General features: G+C 35.3%; 3 protein-coding genes and 1 non-coding gene across 7 annotated transcripts; 1 reads left to right on the top strand and 3 right to left on the bottom strand.

The window, feature by feature from the left end:
* Positions 1–87: 87 nt before the first annotated feature.
* Positions 88–8,632, bottom strand: LOC126679183 (serine carboxypeptidase-like 31). 3 transcript variants are annotated; one of them, XM_050374169.2, is made up of 12 exons: positions 8,542–8,632; positions 6,367–6,459; positions 4,136–4,369; positions 3,293–3,400; positions 3,035–3,130; positions 2,830–2,922; positions 2,557–2,639; positions 2,192–2,479; positions 1,946–2,076; positions 818–913; positions 505–610; positions 88–431 (listed from the first exon to the last, which is right to left on the bottom strand). In XM_050374169.2, the coding sequence occupies exons 2-12, from the start codon at positions 6,371–6,373 to the stop codon at positions 279–281; spliced, it is 1,395 nt and encodes a 464-aa protein (XP_050230126.1). In that variant the 5' UTR covers positions 6,374–6,459; positions 8,542–8,632; the 3' UTR covers positions 88–278. The 3 variants fall into 3 exon arrangements, with proteins under 3 accessions (XP_050230126.1, XP_055961378.1, XP_050230118.1); XM_056105403.1 differs by lacking the exon at positions 4,136–4,369; XM_050374161.2 differs by lacking the exons at positions 6,367–6,459; positions 8,542–8,632 and having other exon boundaries at positions 4,136–5,209.
* A 112-nt stretch (positions 8,633–8,744) lies between these two features.
* On the top strand, positions 8,745–9,734 carry LOC126679198 (caffeoylshikimate esterase). Its single transcript, XM_050374177.2, has one exon. It carries the CDS (start codon positions 8,745–8,747, stop codon positions 9,681–9,683), a length of 939 nt encoding a protein of 312 aa, XP_050230134.1. The 3' UTR covers positions 9,684–9,734.
* Positions 9,735–10,032: 298 nt separating this feature from the next.
* Positions 10,033–10,104, bottom strand: TRNAQ-CUG (transfer RNA glutamine (anticodon CUG)). The gene has a single exon. It is a non-coding gene; the product is annotated as a tRNA-Gln (tRNA).
* A 749-nt stretch (positions 10,105–10,853) lies between these two features.
* Positions 10,854–20,754, bottom strand: LOC126682645 (helicase-like transcription factor CHR28). 2 transcript variants are annotated; one of them, XM_050378387.2, is made up of 12 exons: positions 20,336–20,754; positions 19,705–19,792; positions 19,155–19,574; positions 17,841–19,018; positions 16,819–16,890; positions 15,959–16,036; positions 14,955–15,864; positions 14,327–14,457; positions 13,931–14,152; positions 12,439–12,987; positions 12,113–12,322; positions 10,854–11,370 (listed from the first exon to the last, which is right to left on the bottom strand). In XM_050378387.2, exons 1-12 carry the CDS (start codon positions 20,477–20,479, stop codon positions 11,266–11,268), a joined length of 4,107 nt encoding a protein of 1,368 aa, XP_050234344.1. In that variant the 5' UTR covers positions 20,480–20,754; the 3' UTR covers positions 10,854–11,265. The 2 variants fall into 2 exon arrangements, with proteins under 2 accessions (XP_050234344.1, XP_050234352.1); XM_050378395.2 differs by having other exon boundaries at positions 19,155–19,566.
* Between the last annotated feature and the right edge of the window lie 1,345 nt (positions 20,755–22,099).

The following is a 22,099-nucleotide window of genomic DNA, read 5'->3' as shown; positions in this document are numbered from 1 at the left end:
TTATCTATTTCTAACTATGGAATAAATTATATAAAAATGTACCTTTATTTCAAGAGAAATGGTTAATATCTATATCGAAATCATACATATGTTAATATTTGGCCAATATGAAAGGACCATTTTCTCATATATAGTTCTTGTATGTTGCACAAAAACTTGTCCAAGTCTACAATTTCATAGATTTTTCTTCTTCTTATTTTAGTAATCCTAATTGTTTTGTGCTACCTAAAACATACAACTAGACCACTAGGAGCAAAATCATGCATCAAATCCATTGCTTACAGTTGCCGCGAAGCAGGCGGAGATTCGCCCAGAAGAAAAGCTGAGAAAAATGCAAGTGATTCACTTGGTTTGAAGATAGGCACAGCATGCCCAGCTCCTCTAAATGTTGCAAACATAAGTCCTTGGTATTCTTGAAACCAACCACTCACCTGATATAACAAGTCACTTATATATCTTGGTTAGCCATACCAAACATTAAAGAATGATGAGCTTTATAATTACCTCTTTTTGGTGGTACCAGGGCCTCCACGATTTAGTGATAGGCAGCCCCAAAGCAGCTAAACTGTATTCTGTTGATAGTACAGGAACTCTTCCATCTGTATCTCCACTGGTCCACCAAATATAAATATCATCAGCTTAAATCAGAATTTTCTTTTACGGAAATTTCTTATCTAGACCGAGTCTTCATGAACCCCCTCTCACAAGAACTCCACTACCCTTAAATTCTGGAGTTTTGGTGCACCATGAACCCGGACTAGGCAAGAATTTTCCTTCTCTTACTGCCTCTAAAAGTAAAGAATTTGATGCACAAAACCTGTAGACCCATATTTTAAGTCCGGCCGCGATCAGCTTCTTATAGATAGGAAGAACAGATTGCTTTGAATAATTCCAGTCGTTGAATATTTTATCACTAAATTCAAGATTGTATAACAGATAGTTAAGATTACTGCATAAACTTCAACTACTCACTACGACTATTAAAAAACATTAAAAAAATTAAGCATAACGCATTTTTTAGTCTCTGTACTTTGTCCTATTTTTCGCATTGATCCTTCCATTTCTATTTGTTACACTTTTAATTTTATAGATATTATGTCCCTCTCACAAAAGTGTTAACACAAGTCAATTCAAGCCCAAAAAGAAAAAAGATTTAGAGACTTAATATCAATAAAAATAAATTTAAAGGGACTAAATCATAATATATTTAAGGTTAATTCCATAAAAAAATCACGACCTTTACTCGAATTTTTATTTTAATAACGATTTTTAAAAGTTGCCATATAAAACCACGACCTTTCATTTTTTTCCAAATCTATCACCAAATCAATTTTCTGTGTATTTTTGATGACGTGGCCACCATAATCCGGAAGCCTTGAAAAAAAATGAAAGGTAAAATTCACCGGAAAAAATAGCCGGTGATAGATTTGAAAAAAAATAAAAGGTCATGGTTTTTTATGACAACTTTAAAAGTCGTGATTAAAATGAAAATTTGTGTAAAGGTCGCGACTTTTTATGAAATTAACCCTAAATTTAAAGTAAAAAACAAATAAAAAAATTTATCTCAGTCGCACTGACAGCACGTGAAGTACATGCGGGGTGACATGATGTCTACAAAATTGAAAGTATAGGGAATTAATGTTAACAAATAAAAGTGATTCAATGTTAAAAGGTAAACAAGTTCATAGATCCTGTTAGTGTTAAGATATAACTATTGTTAAAGCCTCGCCCAAAAGCTTGAGCTTTTGGTGGAATGGTTATTTGACATGGTTTTAAGCCCAGTGAGCACGAGCATGAGGGGGTGTGCTAAGATATAACTATTGTTAAAGCCTCGCCCAACAGCTTGAACTTCTGGGTGGAATGATTATTTGACAGACTCAAATACGCATTTTGCCAAAAAGTTATGGAAGAACTGAAAGTGCAGAGGGAAAGAGAATTCAATTACTTGCAGATGGTCCAGTTCTTGAGCCTGAGACCGTCGCTGACATGGAGGGCCTTTTGAACATCAGGTCTATTATAGAAAGCTCTTGCATAATTATCCAGGCATGGATCATAACCACCCATAATCCGTGGCATCTGCAAAATTAAGTTTCTTACCATCATGGCAATTGTATTTGAAAGACGATATAATTATTACATTTTGGCTTTACCTCATAAATAAAGAGTCATAATTCCATAAATTATCACTCACCATTGTAGATGTACGAGTGAACTTGACCTGCATATATCTATCATCCGAACTTGCTGAATCACCAATACAAACTGAAGTGTAAAGACTGTAAATATCTATCTCCTTATACTGTCTGAATAACTCTTCAATAGCTTCATTACAGTCATCATTACTCCATGTATCATTACTGTTGAAGTCGCAGCTTTTTCCAATTAACCTATGAGTTTCATCCGATATAACAGCATGGCTCCAAGCGTAATCCACCATACCTGCCCAGTCCTCAGCATCACTTGTTTCAGGATTACCCATCTGCAATATAAAAAGAAGGTTCTTAGTCAGAACTGATTTAAAAATAGACCGATTGAAATTTATGTCGCGGATCATACCAGAATACCCCTGAGATCAATATGGAGGAAAGGATCATTGTTCTTGTCATGTATTAGCTCAGCAAGCTCTGGTACATATTTTCCTGTTAATGCACATACAAAAAAGGAAAGGTGAAACAGAAAACATGCGAAAAGACATTTTATATTCGAATAACCGAAATATAAGAAAATTTCGAGAATAGAAATGAAGCGCCCAAAAGTAGGAGTCGGCAAGTTTCTACGCAACATATATAAGCACAGTTATTGCAGAAAAGTGTTGCAGGGATCAAAAACCTGCATAGCTCTCCCCTGCAATATAAAATGGCCGTGTTCTGTACGATGGAAACTTGAGAAGCCATTTATGCAGAAAAGCATAAGCATCATTTGCTGAAAGACGAAAATAATTCAATCAGTTTCAGGATTTTCTGCTGCTCATTGTAGATTGTCACAAAGCATTCAAACATAGCAAAAACAGTAGCATAAATAACATGTAACGCACCAGTAAAATCATCGCCTAAAGAATCATAATCACTCGAGGTTTTTGAGTACGAAAAACCAACTCCAGCCGGTGATTCGAGGAATAACACGTTGGCCTCTGCATCACCATAATATAAAAAGATAAAGAATTCAGAATTCTATTTTATAATCATCATGGACCATCATGTGAGTGCATTCATTACAAGGCATATATCATTATTATTATTATTGCTGAAAAGTATTGGATAGTGCACTCCAGAAAGTGGACCCCTCATAATACCTCTATTCCATGAGAATGGATTATATTTAAGTCCATGTCCCTCATTGTCCACTAAGAAAGGGCCAATCTCTTGTGTTGCTCCATATCCCACAGAAGAGCAACCAGGACCTGAAATATGGAGAGGAATCTTGTCACCATATTTGAGAACATGAAATAAAAGCAATAACAAGACAAATGTTCCACTAAGAGACTAAAAAATACATCTATTTTATGTCTTTTGAGCGATTTAAACAATTGTTTATAAATAGTTGTTTGTTAATGCAGATATGTCCAAGGAACAGGAAGCATAAAAACCCTGTGAAAAGATAAACCATTGCTATCCAGAACATGTGAATTTATATATATGGTCAACAAAGATTAGTATTGGAATCTACATGAAATGACATATAGATAATATCAAGATGACAAGATAATAGTATCAGATCTCAAGACCATATCTTTAGACTCAAACAAATTGCTCCAACCAGCACTCATCATTTCCTTGTAGTAGAGACCATTGGCCGTCCCATACCTCCCGCCGACTATCGATTATTCGGTATCCCCCCCCCCCTTTATACCTTTTCCCGTCTTATCCGTCTTGTTCCGCCCCAAAATGGTTAACGGTCTTTCTTTCTCCTCCGTCCCGCTTCCTGACTAATCTTTTCCAGGCCCATTCTAGGATTTCTGATTCCGCCATGTAGCAATAATTATATTTTGTTTACTTTCTTCTCCCCAGGTATCCACAAACAACAATTTTAAGGACATATTTTGGAAAATACATATGCATCTGTTTCATTTTCTTTAAAAGACAGGAAAACAGAATGAAATTTAACTATCGAAATGCTATTGGTTTAATGTGATTACCTCCATTAAGCCACAGCACTAGAGGCTTTTCATCAGGGTGACTTGTGGACTCATAAAACCAATAGAAGAGTGCCCTTCCATTCTTTTCATCCACCGTTAGATAACCAGCATACTGCCTAAAACTCACAGCTGGTTGGCCAGGCAAGTTCGTTACAAGGTGATCATTGTTTAATGAATTCACTCGCTCGTAATCAATCAAAGGTGAATGCCTAACACTAACCCCAGGCTTCAAAGCTATTGCAGAAACAAGAACCAACATGAGTAAAATTGTCATCCTGCACGCCAAATCCTTATTGGTAATACTTGGAAATGAGGAAATGGTTTACGCAGAACTGAATGACAATAGAACAACTTCCATGTCTATTTATACTACTGGAGGGAGATAAAATATTTTGAAAAAACATGCAGTCCTACGTGGTATCATGATTATTATTAAGTTGGCAACCTTACAGCATCTGACATGGATGTTAGGCAATTTCTAGAGTACTCTTGCATGAGAAGGCTCAGTGGAGCCTCCATTTGTTGTGACTGTGGGTTGTTAAGCCTATGTGACATAAAATCCTTACACAATATTATCTAAACTATGTTATTAATGTTTTCTGGGTCAAATACATTTTCTTTTTGGAGGATTAAATCTCTTCTAATGAATTCTTATAATCCACACCTAGTCAAAAGAGACAAAACATTAGTAAGTTGGTAGGTATATAATCATTGAAAACGAGAAAAACCAAATGCTAAATGCTCTAAAGCTCAAAGTCTCAGAATACTAAAAAAACTTAAAGTTCATATCACACCATATGTAAAAAAATCAAGACTAGCAGAATCATTTTCAATGTGATACTACTATTACAGAGTCAACATAATAACACATCATATCAACTTCATGATCTTGAAAAGGTTAAACAAAAGTTACAGCACGTGCTGATATTCTTGTCAGTCATCATGTCATCAAAGTGCCAAAGTGGAAAAGACAAATGTGGGCATGTATTACTATTCCAAAGTGGTGGTACCTCTAATATAGACAAAAAGTAAACTATTTAAGAATGAAATTATCACAAAGTTGATAATTTAAGTTTTGTGGCGAACCTTGTCATCTACGACTGTTGAATCTGATGATGGACTCTAGGTGCGTATGAAAGGAACTAATTAAGTTGGTTGTTGAACCATGACCTGGATTCCAACTTTATTTAGTTGAATAATGAGATGGAAATCATCTCTTAGTTATTCAATCTAAACCATCATCAACATCATTCAAACTATCAAAAGCTTGTATTTGACAAAATTAGTCATTAGCAACATTTTAAGAACATAAATAACAAAGTTGTCATCTAGTATGATCCTATACCTACAAACTATACAGAATCAGAAAATGGCAACTAGCAAAGGATTTGCTCTATCAACTTCAGACTCTACATAAAGCAATTCCACCTCTAAATTGGCCAATGTATGTCCACCCAATCACTTAGTAAACTTATTAGGTAATTACCCTTTTCGGTTCATTTCATTTTCATAGCCACTACTACTAGTGAGTGATTGGTCAATGTAAACAAAGAAAAGTGCAAATCTGTCTAATCTCAATATCAAATAGCAGAGTATAATATGAGTGCAACACCAATATGTTATGAGTGAGTGTGACTTCGGGTGCGCCAATCCGGTTGTTAAGCAACAACAATGAACCTTATGGGGACACGTTGACCTATATCACAATTCTTGAAGTAGCTTTCTTTACTAATGGACAAATCCTAAATTTATGTCCAGCTTCCACATCTGTTTTTTTTTTTTAGTTTGGCTCTCTATATTTAAATAAGGAAGGCTAATTATCCACAAAGAGTTCAAGCTTTAAATAAGTAAATAAAAATAATGCAGCTTCTTAAATAGCAGTGTTTTAAAAGCTGAACCGGTATGAGCACCAGTTCTCGTTCAACCGGTTCAACAGCCGATTGAACCGATTGAGTAAAGGAATAAAAAATGGACTTAGCTTGTATGGTTCATGATCAAACCACCGATTGAACCGGTTCAGTATTCAATCACTGCTAAATGGTTTCAGGAGTCACCTTATAGAAAATTTGTTCATAGGAAAAAAAGGCGAAATCAGCATGCTTGTGCTAGTTCAGCAGTAAGAGTGTAAGACGAATACACTTATCATCATACTGTTAAAAGATTCGAACTGCTATAAGATTTTCTTCATGTCAGATCAAAGAAGTAAAAGAAGAGGTAGGCCCAACCATTACCATGCATTCTCTGTGATTCTGCTTCCGCTATTCATTCCACTTTTACTTTCCAATTTCATTCAACACACTAACTATTAGTCTTTCGTCTTTTTCCTGAAAATGAGAAGATTTCTTATAAGATTTGTGCTAGAACTATAGGATAAGAAAATTGCTCATCATGTATATCTAAACCTATGAAGAATGATAAGCAGCTCTCTAGTACGGACACGGTTATGGAGAACCAGGACACTTGGATATGAATATGGAAACACGGTGTTATTTGAAGGTTTCATATATTAAAAGTGAAGCTTTGTATTCGAAAAGCTAAGTTTCTGGCACGTTTCCAAAACGGAAACGTAGATTGAATAAAGTGTACATGCTACTCAGATGAGCAGTAGTATATCAGACACCTAAGTTTTGTCCTGAAGGATCATATTCTAACATTTACCTTAACTAGCTAGGTATCCACATTTATCAGAAACCTAAGTTTAGTCCTCGGAATTATTTGATTAGTCTACAAGTTCCTCACCCAATGACTTCACCATGTTATTTAACACATACATATATAAATATACAAAAAATAACAAGTGCTTTGGCCATTAAGCTACTGTCTAACCCCTACTTCCTTGTCTATTTGAGTAGCTGACTGACCCTTCTGGTGCATGAGAAGGCACAAGAGCATATGGAACAGAACTGTTTTAAAATTCAAATATTGACGACAAAGCTGATTCTGATAAACTCTCTGTTGAATTAATTTTTTGTTCATATTCATATCTTAGAGAGGATATGATAATTGATCCTATGACTAGAAAGACTTAATGCAAAAGATATTGGCATATTGCATCTTCCTTTTCTTTTTCAGGAGTTTATTACAATCAGTTATCAACTTCATGAAGGCAATCAAATTGATGAGAAATCGATGAATTGGGGACAACTGGCTCTTCTGTGCTATCAAATATTCATTATCCCTTTAAAGTCGGGGAAGTCGGGACGGGGTGAAGCTATTCTCCTTTTTGTCCTAAGGTCACAGAAAATAAGTCATAAATAAAATAGGAACATCAACATAGAACATTCGGAGTAGATTAAATTCATCAACTCCGCTTCTTAAAAACTTGTATTTAATCATCAGATTAGAAGTCGTCAACTGTTTTGTTATTCACATTATTCAGATAGCACATTCTTCATATTATTGTTGTATGATATACAATTATAAAAGCTTACCAAAGGAGCCAACCTATTACGACTAAATGTGTCTAAATACTGAGAAATTTTTACACACACTTTGTCCACAACGTCATTCATGGACAGAGTTATTAAAATACATCATTAAAATGATATCAACAGCTTAATGAATTAAAATTTTCAGAAAAATGATATTATAATATCATTAGCTTTGTCTTTTGTCTATGAATAACGTGGCGGACAAAGTCCATGAAAGAATTTCTCCTAAATTCTGCCAAAAGTAATCATATTCACTCTTCTTTTAGGCTTTTTGAAAGATTACTATCACTTCTAAAAGCATTGGTAAGCATTGAGCCAGGCTACATAGATTCTTCCCACTGAGAAAGCTAAAGTACTTCAACTTTCAAGGTAATTGAAAGTTCAATATTTTTCCTTTGATTTCTTTCCTAAGAAAAGGATTTAAAGCCCTATCGGAATATATACCAATATTTCCTCCAATAGGAGTTCCTATATTGAGTACTCAAATAAAGAATAATTAGATTTTTCCCTTGTACATTGTAGATTAGTTAGATTTCTCATTATACATATTCTAAGTTTTTGTACCACATGTCCCCACAAACATAGTCAAGTGATGGGAACATTGTACGAGTCCCGGTTCGATTTTCCCTCCCCGCATTATAATAGAAAAAAAAAAGTAGACTTCATGCACCACGTAACAAAGCGAAAAACACTTTCATTTTCAACACACACAGAATCATCTCTATTATGAATGGTATTAAACTTCAAATTTTAATCAAATATATGAACACTCTTTAAATTTCTAATTCAGCATGTAAGTCTCATACTACAGAAAATTCTTATTTAAACCAAGTCCGTTTTCATAGAACTAACCAATCACATGTCAGAAATTAAAAAAAAAGTTTCAACATTTGATTGGTTTGGTCATTTGATTGGCACACGTAACTAATACAGAAACTACAATGTTGATAAAAGCCGAGGAATAAAAGCACTAACCTCTTAACTTGGAGATAAGAGTCAGTCAAGCCTTACAATATTACAAGTCAACTGAGTTGCAAAACCGAGTCAAACCCAACTCAGTTCCCTAAACAATCAATAATCAATCCAAAACAAAACAAAATTCATAACCCCATATCCAAAATCAACCACAGAATCCAGCAGCATCAAAAAGATCACATTTTTAATTTTTTTCTCCCACAATGGAAGAACCAGAGCTTCACTTCTGGGGCAAAACCCCAGAGAAAGAGTACTACACCCAACAAGGAATCAAATCATCCAACTCACTCTACACCTCACCAAGAGGCCTCAAACTCTTCACCAGATCATGGCTTCCTCTACCACCCTCCCCTCCACGTGGCATAATCTGCATGGTCCACGGATACGGCAACGACATCAGCTGGACTTTCCAATCCACCGCAATTTTCCTCGCGCAGAACGGCTTCGCCTGCTTCGCCGTCGACATCGAAGGACACGGCCGATCCCAAGGCTTAAAAGCTTACGTACCGAATGTAAATCTCGTAGTTCAAGATTGTACATCGTTCTTCAAATCTATCAAGAATTCAGATCCCCAAATTAATGGGTTACCGTCGTTTTTATACGGCGAGTCAATGGGCGGCGCAATTTGTCTTCTGATCCACCTGGAAAATCCAAATGACTTCACCGGCGCAATTCTCGCCGCACCCATGTGTAAAATCTCCGATAAAATAAAACCCAGATGGCCAATTCCGCAAGTCCTAACCCTAATCGCCAAATTCCTACCGACTCTCCCGATCGTGCCGACGCCGGATGTGTTATCAAAGTCGATAAAAGTCGAGGAGAAGAAGAGAATCGGGGAGATGAATCCGATGAGATATCGCGAGAAGCCGAGATTGGGTACGGTGGTGGAGTTGTTGAGAGTAACGGAGTATTTGGCGGGAAAATTGGGGGAAATTAGGGTTCCGTTTATTGTATTACATGGGAGTGACGATGAGGTAACGGATCCGGCGGTGAGCAGAGCTTTGTATGAAGAAGCAAAAAGTTCAGATAAAACGATTAAAATTTATGAGGGGATGATGCATTCTTTACTGTTTGGTGAAACGGATGAGAATATTGAAATTGTAAGGGGTGATATTATTTCTTGGTTGAATGATAGATGTTAATGAAATTTTTCAGTGTCGATTTAAGAATTTTAATTGAATTTTAAATCTTAAGCTTGATTTGTTGTTGAATTTGGTGATTTTTTTTTGTGTGTAATGATGAGTTTTATGATGAATTATGAACTGTTTTTACTAGCTTGGTGTTAATGGAAGTTTCCGACCGGTGACCGACGGAATTATGTTAAAACAGGCTTGTGATGATGAGGGGTGTTCATACGACGTCGTATATCATTTTACCTGTTAACAAGACGTATGCTGGTGACATGGCAAGCAAAACCTTTGACAATGGACTTGACAAGTTGCAGTTTGACACGTGTCTTGGATAAATAAGAGAGTTGAAAAGGAAAAAGGAAGGTTCTACCGAGACTTGAACTCGGGTTACTGGATTCAGAGTCCAATGTCCTAACCGCTAGACCATAGAACCATTTGTGTTCTTCATACTGTTTTATCTCACATATATAAATCTTTGCTCTTAAAGGCTATTTTTTTCTAAGTGGCTTTGAAAAAATAGAAAAGTTTTAATGTATTTATATTCAACTATTGTTCATTCATTTAGATGTTAAATTAGTTAAGTCGAACTCAATCATTTAAGTGATAAACGAATAGAGCAGCTCGTTTAACACTATTTTTAAATAGACGGATATGAATTTGTCATTCATGTTAGATAAAGAAACTATTCTGGTACTACGAACTCATAGAAATACAATCTCTCTGAAGTATATGGTTTATGCCGAAAAGGTACAAAGTTAGACTAAAAGCTCACTTAACATTAAAGAACGAATTGAAATTATCTCATTTTACTTATATCATAATCCCTTAATCGAGCTCACACGCACTGGTAATCGAACCATCTTAGCTTGTTAGCTTATATACCGAGTCATTTTGTAAATATAAACAAACCGACAATATTAGATTCAAACTAGGTTTGTTTCTACAAATGAATAAAAAATAAAGTCCAAGTTCATTCATTTAACGAACAAACTCGAGCCGAGGAACTAGCCTATTTCTTGCCGGTAAAGCATGATGTATTCTTGCCATTTGAATATCACATAATTGCATAAGTACACAATGACCATAATTGTAGATAGTTCCCTCCAAATAACAGGAGATGTGATCAACATGATTGATTAACCAAGAAAGCTATCAGCCTATCACTTCATAAACTCTCTACAATGAGAAAAACAAACGTATCCAATTTAATCAAAAAGTCAACCCAATATCCAAATATATACAATTGGGGGAAAATTAAGATTTGTTAAAACAAATACCCTTTTCTATATATGATAACCTATCAAACTCAGTATCTTCACTATTAGTGTTCCAGATCCTAACAATGTGATGGGTGAAAAAGAAAAAAAAATTGTTAGACCCACCAAAAAATGGATAAAGAATGGATCATCTTCATCAGCATATGTGCAGCTATCTATCTCCGTGCCCGGCGGAAAAAATAAAACGGCTTCCCGGTGTTACCAATGCTGAAACTACTCAGCAGCAGACAGCTGAGAGCATATATATGTATGTAATATCTATGCTGCTGAAAACTTAAAATCCCTAAATGTTCGCTTAAAATGTATAACTCTATTTTTCACACCATAAAAAGGTATTTCAAATCCTCCACTGTTAATCGAGTCTGTTGACCGCCGCTTTCATCCTCTCCGAATGCAGACGCAACCATCACCCTCTTTTTTTGCTGCAAAAGAGAACATAAAGTATTTTTCATACTACCACCAGAAGAAGGGTAGATTTCAGGTTGAATCACACATATTTATCCACTGTCAAAACACTGGGCAATAGCATTTAGAAAATGTTGCACGGGTTAGGAAACCCAAATCCACTTGTTCGACCCCTATTATGTAAGTCGCTTGGATGTTGCAACAGATGTCATTGCTATTAATCTCTCAAGTCTCATATACTTCAAAATTAAGAAACTAAAAGCTCAAAGCTGCCATGAATTAAGAAACTAAAAGTTCAAGCATCACTGGAAACAATTCAAGAGTCTAAACAAATACATTATCTGCCATAGATTAGATTTGTACAACCAACCAATAGGATGTGCGGAATGTTGTAATCTTCAATGATCGTATATTTATAATAAAAATAATTCCAACATTTGATAAATCCTATTGGTTTGTTGTACAAATGATGGGGTACAACAGTTGCATAGAATAATGTTCCCACAGATTAATTATTTCTGCCAACATAAATGCCTCTCCAAATAAAGAGACCAATGGTTGATCATGAGATAAAGTTCCTCCAGCTTCACTAATCCCAAAAGATCATATCATTAACATGCCAAATACCTAATAGTGGAAGTCATGAAACTAAATACCCTCACATACACTCGTTTATCCATCCTAATGTAATCCTACTAAAAATATATCAGAAAGCTTTGCATAACAAGCAAATAAATAAAACACGAAAAGAGCGTTCACCTGAAGAGCCAAAATACGATCTTCAACAGTATCTTTCACAGTTAAACGCAAAACAGTAACAGGACGAGTCTGCCCTATGCGATGTGCTCTATCAATTGCCTGGTCTTCAGTAGTTGGATTCCACCATAAGTCCAGAAGTATAACATGGCAAGCTGCAACCATATTCAGTCCAAGACTAGCAGCTTTCAAAGACATAATCATCACTGTGACCTACAAAGCAAAGAAGCCAAATTTTGAAATAAATAACAATTACTAGAAATACCTAAGAAGGTCATATTCTAAAAAAATATCCTTTCATCTTAAAAATATTTGAATCTTCCACAAACCTCAGGAAGCGTCTTAAAATCTTTCACAGCTTTGTCTCTAGCAACAACTGACATTGTTCCATCAAGTCTTCGGTACTGAAGAGAGGAACTTTTAAGACCAGCTTCAAGCAAATCTAACATTTTTGTCCACTGCGAAAACACTAGGGCCTTATCACCAACTACCTTTACCAAACCATTAACATTTTCATCCACAAGTATATTTCTCTTATCAGTTTCATCATCTAAGGAACCATTTGTAGCTTTATAGCCCTGCGGCTTGCTCAGTGATTGCAGGACTTCAAGTGCAGCCCTAATTTTTGAAGAGTCATATGAAATATCCTCTGAATAAGGCTTGGGCTCCCCCCCAAGTTCAGAGCCAAAACCATCTTGGGCAGGCTGATCAGAAAGGCAGCTGTTTAATGTAGCTTTGGAAAAGACACATGATGTATTCAGTCGAACTTTGCATTTTGAAGTAGGGCATATGTTGTCATCACCAGTCAGATGTTCACATATGCACTGATTGCAGAAAACATGACCACAAATTGAAACAACAGCATCTTCTGGTGGATCCTACAGAAATAAACAGAGTTTTCAGAAAAAAATGCATAAAAATTGATAAGCCAATTGACATGGACATACAGACACCCAAGGAAGTACAATGTAAGGCAAGCATAGTAGCACAACGATGCATTGAGTGTATAAATGTGCGATTTTCATAGAGGGAACTTAAAGACAAAGTCAACCCGAGGATGTCTGATCGGCCAATTATTTAGACCATAGTATTACATTAGCTTATTGGTACCTATTTTAGACCACAATATTACCTTAGCTTATTGGTGATGGCATTAGAAAAGAGAAGAAAACATCACATTTTATCAATCAAGTCTAGTAATAGTTGAGATTAGGCTGTAAATGGGAAGGAAATCACAACCAGACATGGACATGCTTTCCATGGCACAGTTGACATCTTTCTCGAGTCATCTACAAAGACATTGGATCCCTAATAGGACTTAAGAAAGCAATAGCTACAGAAGCTAATTCAACAACATAAAAAGAAAGGAAAAACATTCTTGTCTAGTTTTGATTTGGAAATCTCAAAATTATGGCACCTTAATGGAACTTCAAATAAAAAGTTATAAGCAATGGAGTCTTGAGTATTTTGTCCTAGCAAAATTACTGTACACCTACTAGCTGAAACAACAATGCTTCATATCCCAACTCCTAACATCTATGTAAAAATCTGGGTCCTGCAATTAGTCTACATTTATAATAGTGCCATGACAGTTCTTTGCAACACTGCCTTAATGTATGCTCTCGTTGTTTGGTCTACAATCTATCAAATTTCTCATCTGAAGTACAGCAATTAACCTAAGATATTGAGTCAGTACAAGCATCATCCGTACCATTATGACGCCCCCTTCCAATCGTCAGTTAACGAAAGCATAGACAATAAAAAATGATAATAAAAGTGAGAGCATTGTAACACATAGATAACAAATAGGGTAGGACATACCTTGCAGATGCCACAGATCGCCAAAGATGCTTCCAGACAATTCAGAAGGCACATCTGTTTTTCCCTAGGAAGCTTCTTTGCCATCTCTATTGAAAATCTCCCCAAATAATTTGAATCTATACCCCTAACAAGAAGGGGGTGATCGCAAGCTTGACGAAGACGTAACAGCATCAACAAGATGTTCACATAATTTTGCTTGACCGTTCCAGCAGCTGCATATTCCTGATGAAAAAACGTGTATCGTTATCAGAGTTGCTAGCCGTACTCACACAGATGGGAGGAAGGGATGAAGAAGAGAGAAGGAGAGATAGGAGATGGCGGGGGGACAAAGTAAAACGGTATCTTTTAGAAAAAAAATAAAACACTATCCACATTAAATATCTAGGCAACACATACTCTGAATTGTGCACGTGAATCACTCTCTAGTTGTGTGTAGAAGTCACGCTCTTCATCGGTAAAATCCACTTTCTTCAGTTCTACTACTTTGGGCGGTAGGTTGATTATTGGTTCCCCATCAATACGAGTCCCTGAATGAAAAAAAAAAAAGTGGGATGAGCATAAATAACTGCAACTCTACACTAAATCTAAATAAAAATCATCAAGTATAGATCAAACTAGAAATCACATACACAAGCATGCTCATGCATGGAACATTTGCGCCTAAAACATTCAGATAGATCGGGTACTTTAAAAGTTTGCACATCAACAAATTTTAAAATTTGTATACAGTAAGAACCTCAATGAACAAAAAGAGGCAAAATAAAGCATGTACGTGACTGAAGCCGCTCCTTTTGATGAATTAATCAGCAACTAGTTGTCAAATGAGAGTAAAATAATTTGGAAGATAAACTAAACATTCAGTCTCAAAAAGAATCTAGAGAACTTCTTCTTAAAAGAGCCTACATCATTCAACAAAAGGAGATATAAACTAAAGAAGGAAGTGAGGTGCATCAAATTCATAATATTTCCAGAACAGGACTAGGAAATGACAAATCTAGTGCACTAAATGCATACAAAGTCTCACCTTTCGTGCGGCGAAGCATTATTGTTTTCAAAACAGCTTGCAACTTTTTGAACCCTTTTGTTGGACTCTTTTGAATTGGAATCTTTATTGTTGAGCAGAATGAATTGTAGATAGCATAAGGGTCATATCTGAGAAATCTGAAGTAGCTATAAAGATCATCTACTGAATTCTGGATAGGAGTTCCAGACAAGCACCACCTACGCTTTGCACGAAGACCCCAACAGGCCCTAGCCACTTGAGTTCTGTGATTCTTGATGCTCTGGGCCTCATCAAGAACGACCCTAAACCATACCACTTTTGCAAGGGGTCGAGCAGCAGACTCAAGTAACGCTGCATCCATTCCCTTCTTATTCCTAGGACCTTTTTTGCCAGAACTAGGAGGATATTTCCGTTTTTTACAAGATGAAAGCCCCATGGATGTTACATCATCACCTTCTTTTCTTTTCTCATCATCATCTTTATCACCAAGAAGCTTCTTTGGGACCTCCATGCTAACAATTGAATACGTTGTTAGAACAACATCATACTTGGCTAACTCACAATGATCCTTTGTTCGATTGCTTCCGTGGTATACCAGAACAGAGATATTAGCTTTCCTGGTTACCTTTTTATCTAACTCCTCAGCCCACTGCCGTAGAACACTTGTTGGGCAAACAACAAGAGTTCCTGCCAGAGGCTTTCTCTCAGACTTCCCAAAGTTACTTGTACTTTTTTTCAAACCTGGATATGGCGTAACTTGGCAACTGTCAGCCACTTCTTTTATTCTACCAACCTCAGCAACCTCATCATCATCATCATCCAAATTCAACGTTTCAAACTCTTCTTTCTTAATAACCTGCACACCTGCTTTAACAGATGGGGGTCTTTCCTTTAGTATAAGAGCAATTGTAGATACAGTCTTCCCTAATCCCTGCAAGAGATCATTGAACAAGCCCAGATGTTAACTAAATTCCATAAAAGTAGAAAGATTAGTGGTTTTTGCAAGTTAAGAAAATACAATCCACCTGATCGTCTGCAAGGATCCCTCCTGAACAGTGCATACTAGAAGTTTCCTTCTGAACCATCCAAGACAAAGCAATTCGCTGCCCATGAAATGCCGAAAATTAGTTGAGACCTCATTAACAAGTTTTCGGACAGGCACATAAGATCAATCACACAAATAGTAACCAGATATGAATTATGATGATGGAAAAGAAAAACACAGCATAGCAGACCAAGGTAAGAATAACTATAGTTAAGTAGCAAAAAAAAAAAAAAAAAGTGAGCAAGGAGAAAAGCCACATTAACTAGTTGTGCCAATATTAACTTGGATTAAATGGATATTCGTAAGAGATAGAGAAAATATAAAATAGACTTAAAACATAAAATATTGTAGATTAGCAGTTCTCCAATTCACACACCATCCTGTTGAAATGGGAGACAGTCTGCAGCTCAATGCTTTTATATATATGTATATATATATATATATATATATATATGTATATATATATATATATATATATATATATTTGTAGTTTCTTTAATTTGCTCACAGTAACTGGAAATAGATTATCTGGCTTTTGAATCAAATAGTAATTATTTCTCTAAACTACAGAGTAAATCAGAATCATAAATAAGCCAGTCAAAACAGTCAAGACTCTTATAATGATTCTTCTTGTGATGTCTCCAATACATCGAAATGGTACGTTCCTTTTTTTTAAATCTTGCAAACTATCTTTCAGAAGTCAGGTCCAACTCGAATAAATTCATTGCTATTGGGCCAGTTAATGAATTTCATGAACTCACCACAGAAAAAAAAACACAACAAATGCCAACCAAAAAAAAAAGCAGAAAGCAAGTGAGGAATTAATGAACAATTCAAAACCTGGTGTCTCAAAAGAGGTACAGACAGAAGACCTTCTGGCGGACTAGCTTCAGATTTTGGCTGAGAAATATCCTGTTATGCATGTCAGAGTCTTAGTCTAATTATAAACTCAGTAATTAGAGAAGCTGTTATAACAGAGACATCAAGAAAGGGCAGAATTACAATGGAGCAAATTAAATTCATCTTGCATTAAACAAGAATAATACTACAATAGACTTTGTGTTGTCCTAGTATAACAAGAGATGCAACAATAAAAAACAAAGAGGCTTGAACATGCTTTTTGTATCAAATGTTATGACCCAGACAACTCTACTATATGATAATTCCGTTTCTTTTCTTTTCTTTTACATGTGAATTGATTGGACTGGGGACCGCATTAGCGAATCAAAGATACATGAAAAAGAGATTATCTTCAAATTTTTGCTGAAGAGATGATAAATAATTGGAAAAAAGACAAGCCCTAAACTAACCAAAATGAAAGGAAATATCACCTATAAAGAAATAAAAGCCAACTATGATGTTGTAGATGTTCAGAAACTAATAAAAAAATCAAACCCCCAACCAAAATAAAGAGAAAAGGGAACAACTGATTATGAATTCAACAAGTAGGGTAAAAGGCACCAACAGAAATTTTTTTGCCCTTCAATACATTCACATAAATGACTGCCCTCGGGCCTTAAACCTCCCAGTCAACATCAAATTTTGCACCAAGTCTCGAACAAAATTAACATGCATGAATAATAAGTACCTTATCAAAAAAAATGTAGAATGCTTTATATTTTTTAAACCTATGTTGAATGCATAACCAGTTAAGCTTGAAATCATCCCTATAATTTTTCCAAGGACTTATGCAGGATGAGTTTCTTGTATTAAAATAATGCTCCTGGACTGTAAATTAAATTAATTTCAATGCGAAATTTTCCAAATACTCTAGGCAATTGCTTCAAAGTCCAAACTTCCTGAAACTTCAAAGAATTTGAGGTCGAAGAGTTAGTGCAATGGCATCCAACACAAAATCTAACCTGCAATGCAGCTCGAAACACTAAACGCTCGTCATTAGTCTTAGGCCTTGTAGTTACAATTCCAGTGTGTTGACTAGAAGCACCATATGAAGAATGTTGGATAGGAGCATTGACCTTTCCTAAAGCAGGAGAATGGTAGCGAGCAGGTTGACTGATATCTTCAAGAATATAAATGTCAGAGTCATCATCAACATGGACTTTGCTACCAGACAAATTACTCTGAACTGATTCATGGCTAACACTTGATAGATGACCCAAGCGCTTTGGTTGAATAAGTTTAATATCTCCTTCATGCTTAACACTGCTCATATGCTTGTTTACATTTGATTCTTCAGCACAAGACAGAAAATGTTGTGAAGCATTAGAATTCAAACAAGCACCATTAAGATATAATTTTCGAGAAATTCCATTGACTTGAGATCTCATAAATGCATTATCCTCCTTCGCCTGGATAAATTTTTCCCGGCTTGGAATGGAAGATGAAACTACAGAAGAAGATTGCTTAAAATCTTCCTCAACATAAGTACTTTCCTCCCTACGAAAAAATTTCCTATTGGCAAATTTGTTAGTCATTACATTAGCATGGTTCATCTTCCTTCTAGACGCAACTGCTTCTGCAGCTTTTTCATCCTCTATTACCACTGGTTGCCTGCTGATGGCTGACTGGATACAGGTTCTGAAAGGCATTCCCGTCAACTTATCATCAACAAGCCTATCATCAGCATTCGACAAAAAATTCCCACTGCTGGGTGACATACAGTTAGTACCTTTACTATTTAAATTCAATCTCTTGTCATTACAGTAATTAATCATTGAGATCTCAGATGCAGAACATGAACTTTCAGTTGGAAGCACCTCTGTTTCATTGCAAGGCAATAACTCAAAACTGAAATCTTCAGCCATATTATAACATGGTGAATTCACAAAATATGTATCATCACAATTGATTCCATACTGCACAGCTGAACTATGCACATCTAATTCACTATCAACGCCAGAATTAGGATAAAAGGTAGAATGAGCAGTAGCTACATCATGAAAAGAAAGATCCGTGTCCTCCAAGGACGTATCAGTAGATCTATACATATCACTTTCAGGGCCTGAACACCTTAAGCTATTTTCATCATCATATCCTGACTTGTCATCCAACATGTCCAAATAACGCTCATGTGAAGTATCTGTAATTTCCACAAGAAAAAGAAAAAAGTAGGTACCTCTGGCGGTTATTGCATCAATCCATATTAAATTTCCAAACTGTTAGTCTAAATATGATATGCACAATGGAACCCAAAAAGGAGTAAAGAGTATGCATACCTATGGAGTGGTTGTTCCCTCCTGCATGCATGAGCTGAGTTCCAGTTTCATCCAAAAAAGAGTTTAAATCAAAATTGCCAGTATCATCTGAAACATGAGTAAATTCACCCTCAGCGAAGCTAGATGTTGTACTGCAACTGGGAATCTCGTACTGCAGGACACCAACCCTCTTTTCTTCTTGATCCCTGCTAACTGGCGAAACCGACTGTTTTAAACTTCCAGGACAGGTATGCACAGGATAGCTAACATGTGATGCAAGATCCATATTTGCACCATCAAAGGCTGTGATAGAGCTCCCTGGATTATCAAAAGAAGAAAGCAAATCCCCAGTTGTTGCATCCAGATTGTTCGTCCGATAAAACATATCAATTTCTTTAGTTTCAGATTGCAATGCAGATCGTCCATCAAACATCTGAAACCCTAAACAGTATACCATCAAAATCAGTTAAAATCCATAAAAAAATCTCGCATCTCAACCCCCCACAATCTAAAGAAAGCAACATTATTCCACCATTTATCTCAAAAAAAAAAATTGTATAAAATTTATTACCATTTTGAAGCTGAAAGTTACTTGGATCGCCAGAATTAGTAGCTGGCTCAACCTTACAGTTCTTATCTGGATAAACATCTTCACTACTCTGCAATTCGGTATTACCCAAATAAGTAACATTCTCTAGAAAGCAACTAATCAACTAAACCATATATCCATAAATATCATTAGAAACCTATCAAGTCAATATAAAAGAAAATGCATCTCCCATATATTGTATAACTCATCCTTAGTAGTTAAAGGATTCACCCAGTAGCACAGACACTTCATTTAATCGACGTGTCCCGCTTCAAAAACGTTACAGACACTTAACTTTTCGGAACGAAACTTCATTTTTTTCCTTAAAAAGCCTCAAAATAACACCGTTTCACCATGTCCGTGTCCGAGCCCGTGCTACCTAGATTCTCCCCAATTTGCAAGAAATTGTCCATTACGACAACATTATACGATTCGATATATGAATTAACGCAAATCTAATAGCTAAAGCCGAAAAAACCAGTTGAAGCTAACCTAATTGATCTACAAAAATCAATTCAAAGTTCAAAGAATATCACTTTCTTTCATCTATTTGCTTATTCAACTAAATTTAACTATCTCATAGAAAATTAAAGCAAATTAAGGAAGAATTAACCTGATTAGGATCAAATTGCTCTTCAAGCAAGTTTGTTAACTCATCAAGATCAAACAACATATTATCTCCTCCATCGCCGCCTTTAATCTCATCATCCGCCCACCCCCAAAACGCACCACAGCCACCGTCGTCCATTAAAATCATTCACCAAACCCTAAGTAAAAACCCACCACTAGTAAACTACTTCCACAGCACGCTACAAACAAAATTGAACCCAAAATCGGTTCGATTCAGACATCAAAGCCAAAGAATTTTAAAGAGCACGAAATATCGGAGAAGTTTCTTGGACTGAATTGTTGTTTATTTGCGACTTTTCAAAACATAAAGGACGAGCAAAATTGAAGGGTGTTGGCTAATTTTATAATTAAATTAAATTTACTTACTTTATTGTATATACAAAGAAAAATTAGCACACAAAAGTCAGGAATCGTGAAAAATGCGGGTGGCGGAGGTTTAAATATTGAATGCTAGTAATTGGTTTAATTTTTTTAATCCTGATTAGAAAAGGATAATACGACAATTTAAGGTTAATGGAGTTTTACCTTAATCAAGATTTTATATTGACCGTTGGATCTGTATTTTTGAGTTTGGTTGAGTGAAATTTGTCTGTATTTTAGTTAGAAATTATGAGTAAGGAATGAATGGTTTTGTTCACGCGTGTTGTAGATTAAGTTGCATGCAATGTTTCATCAGCAAATCAAAATTATCATCATATCCAACTGCGTGTTCACATTTGGCATTAACACTTAAAAGTGTTTAACAGATATAAAATATAATTAGGTCAATAGTTAGTGTGTTAATATTTTTTTAAAGTCGGTCTTAAACCACTAATCTTATATAGGCTCGAAATCAAAACCTCGATAATATATTTGGAGAGTCTTGGCCACTTGGACTAAATCTCACTAACAAACAGTAATTTTTATCAGGGTTTGGATTTAAAAAAAAGGCCTAATTACTTAAAAACCACCAACTTTGTAACTTTTTTTCATTTATACTATGACCTAGGAAAATTTTCAATTGTACCTTATTTTTAATTTTTATGTTTCATCTCTACCTAATGAGTTAAATTGATCTATTTTCTTTTGAAAAAGAGTTTAAATTAGTAAATTGACCTATTTTCTTTTGAAAAAGAGTTTAAATTAGTCCTTCATTTTTAACATATATTCTAATAAAACGTTAATGTTAATCATTTATGTATCTTGTTTTTAGTATTTTCATCATTAAATTAATTAAATTATCAAAAATTTTAATTTTGGGGTACAAATGAAACATAAAAATCGAAAATAGGGTACAAATGAACATTTTCCTAGATCATGGTATAAATGAAAAAAAAAGTTATAAGGTGGGTGGTTTATAAGTAATTAGACCTTAAAAAAATATCAGTTTTGATTCTGTTTTTAACTTATTATATTGCCAGGAGATGTTAGCAAAATAACGATGTCATTTACCTAAGGTGTCGTACAATTTACAGCTCTCTCTGTTCAAATAGAGTTGTCCTCTATTTCAATAAAATCAGATTTCAGAAAATCAAACTGAAATAAACATGATAATTTATACTATCTATAAAAGCACGGATGGGGGGGACAAGCACATTTACGATAATGTCCTTAATAATAACTTAAAAATTATGTTAATATTTTATATTAATACAATCCTAATTCAACTCATAATATACTTCCTTATCCAAATACGATATTAACTTTCCTATAATATAGCATCCTTAATAATCTAAACTTTAAACTTTTCTAAGTGAATAAAAACTCT

This window comes from Mercurialis annua, linkage group LG1-X (assembly GCF_937616625.2).
Source record: "Mercurialis annua linkage group LG1-X, ddMerAnnu1.2, whole genome shotgun sequence".
Classification (NCBI taxonomy): domain Eukaryota; kingdom Viridiplantae; phylum Streptophyta; class Magnoliopsida; order Malpighiales; family Euphorbiaceae; genus Mercurialis; species Mercurialis annua.
The sequence above is the reverse complement of the archived record's forward strand: the minus strand, read 5'-3'. Positions and strand labels throughout refer to the sequence as shown.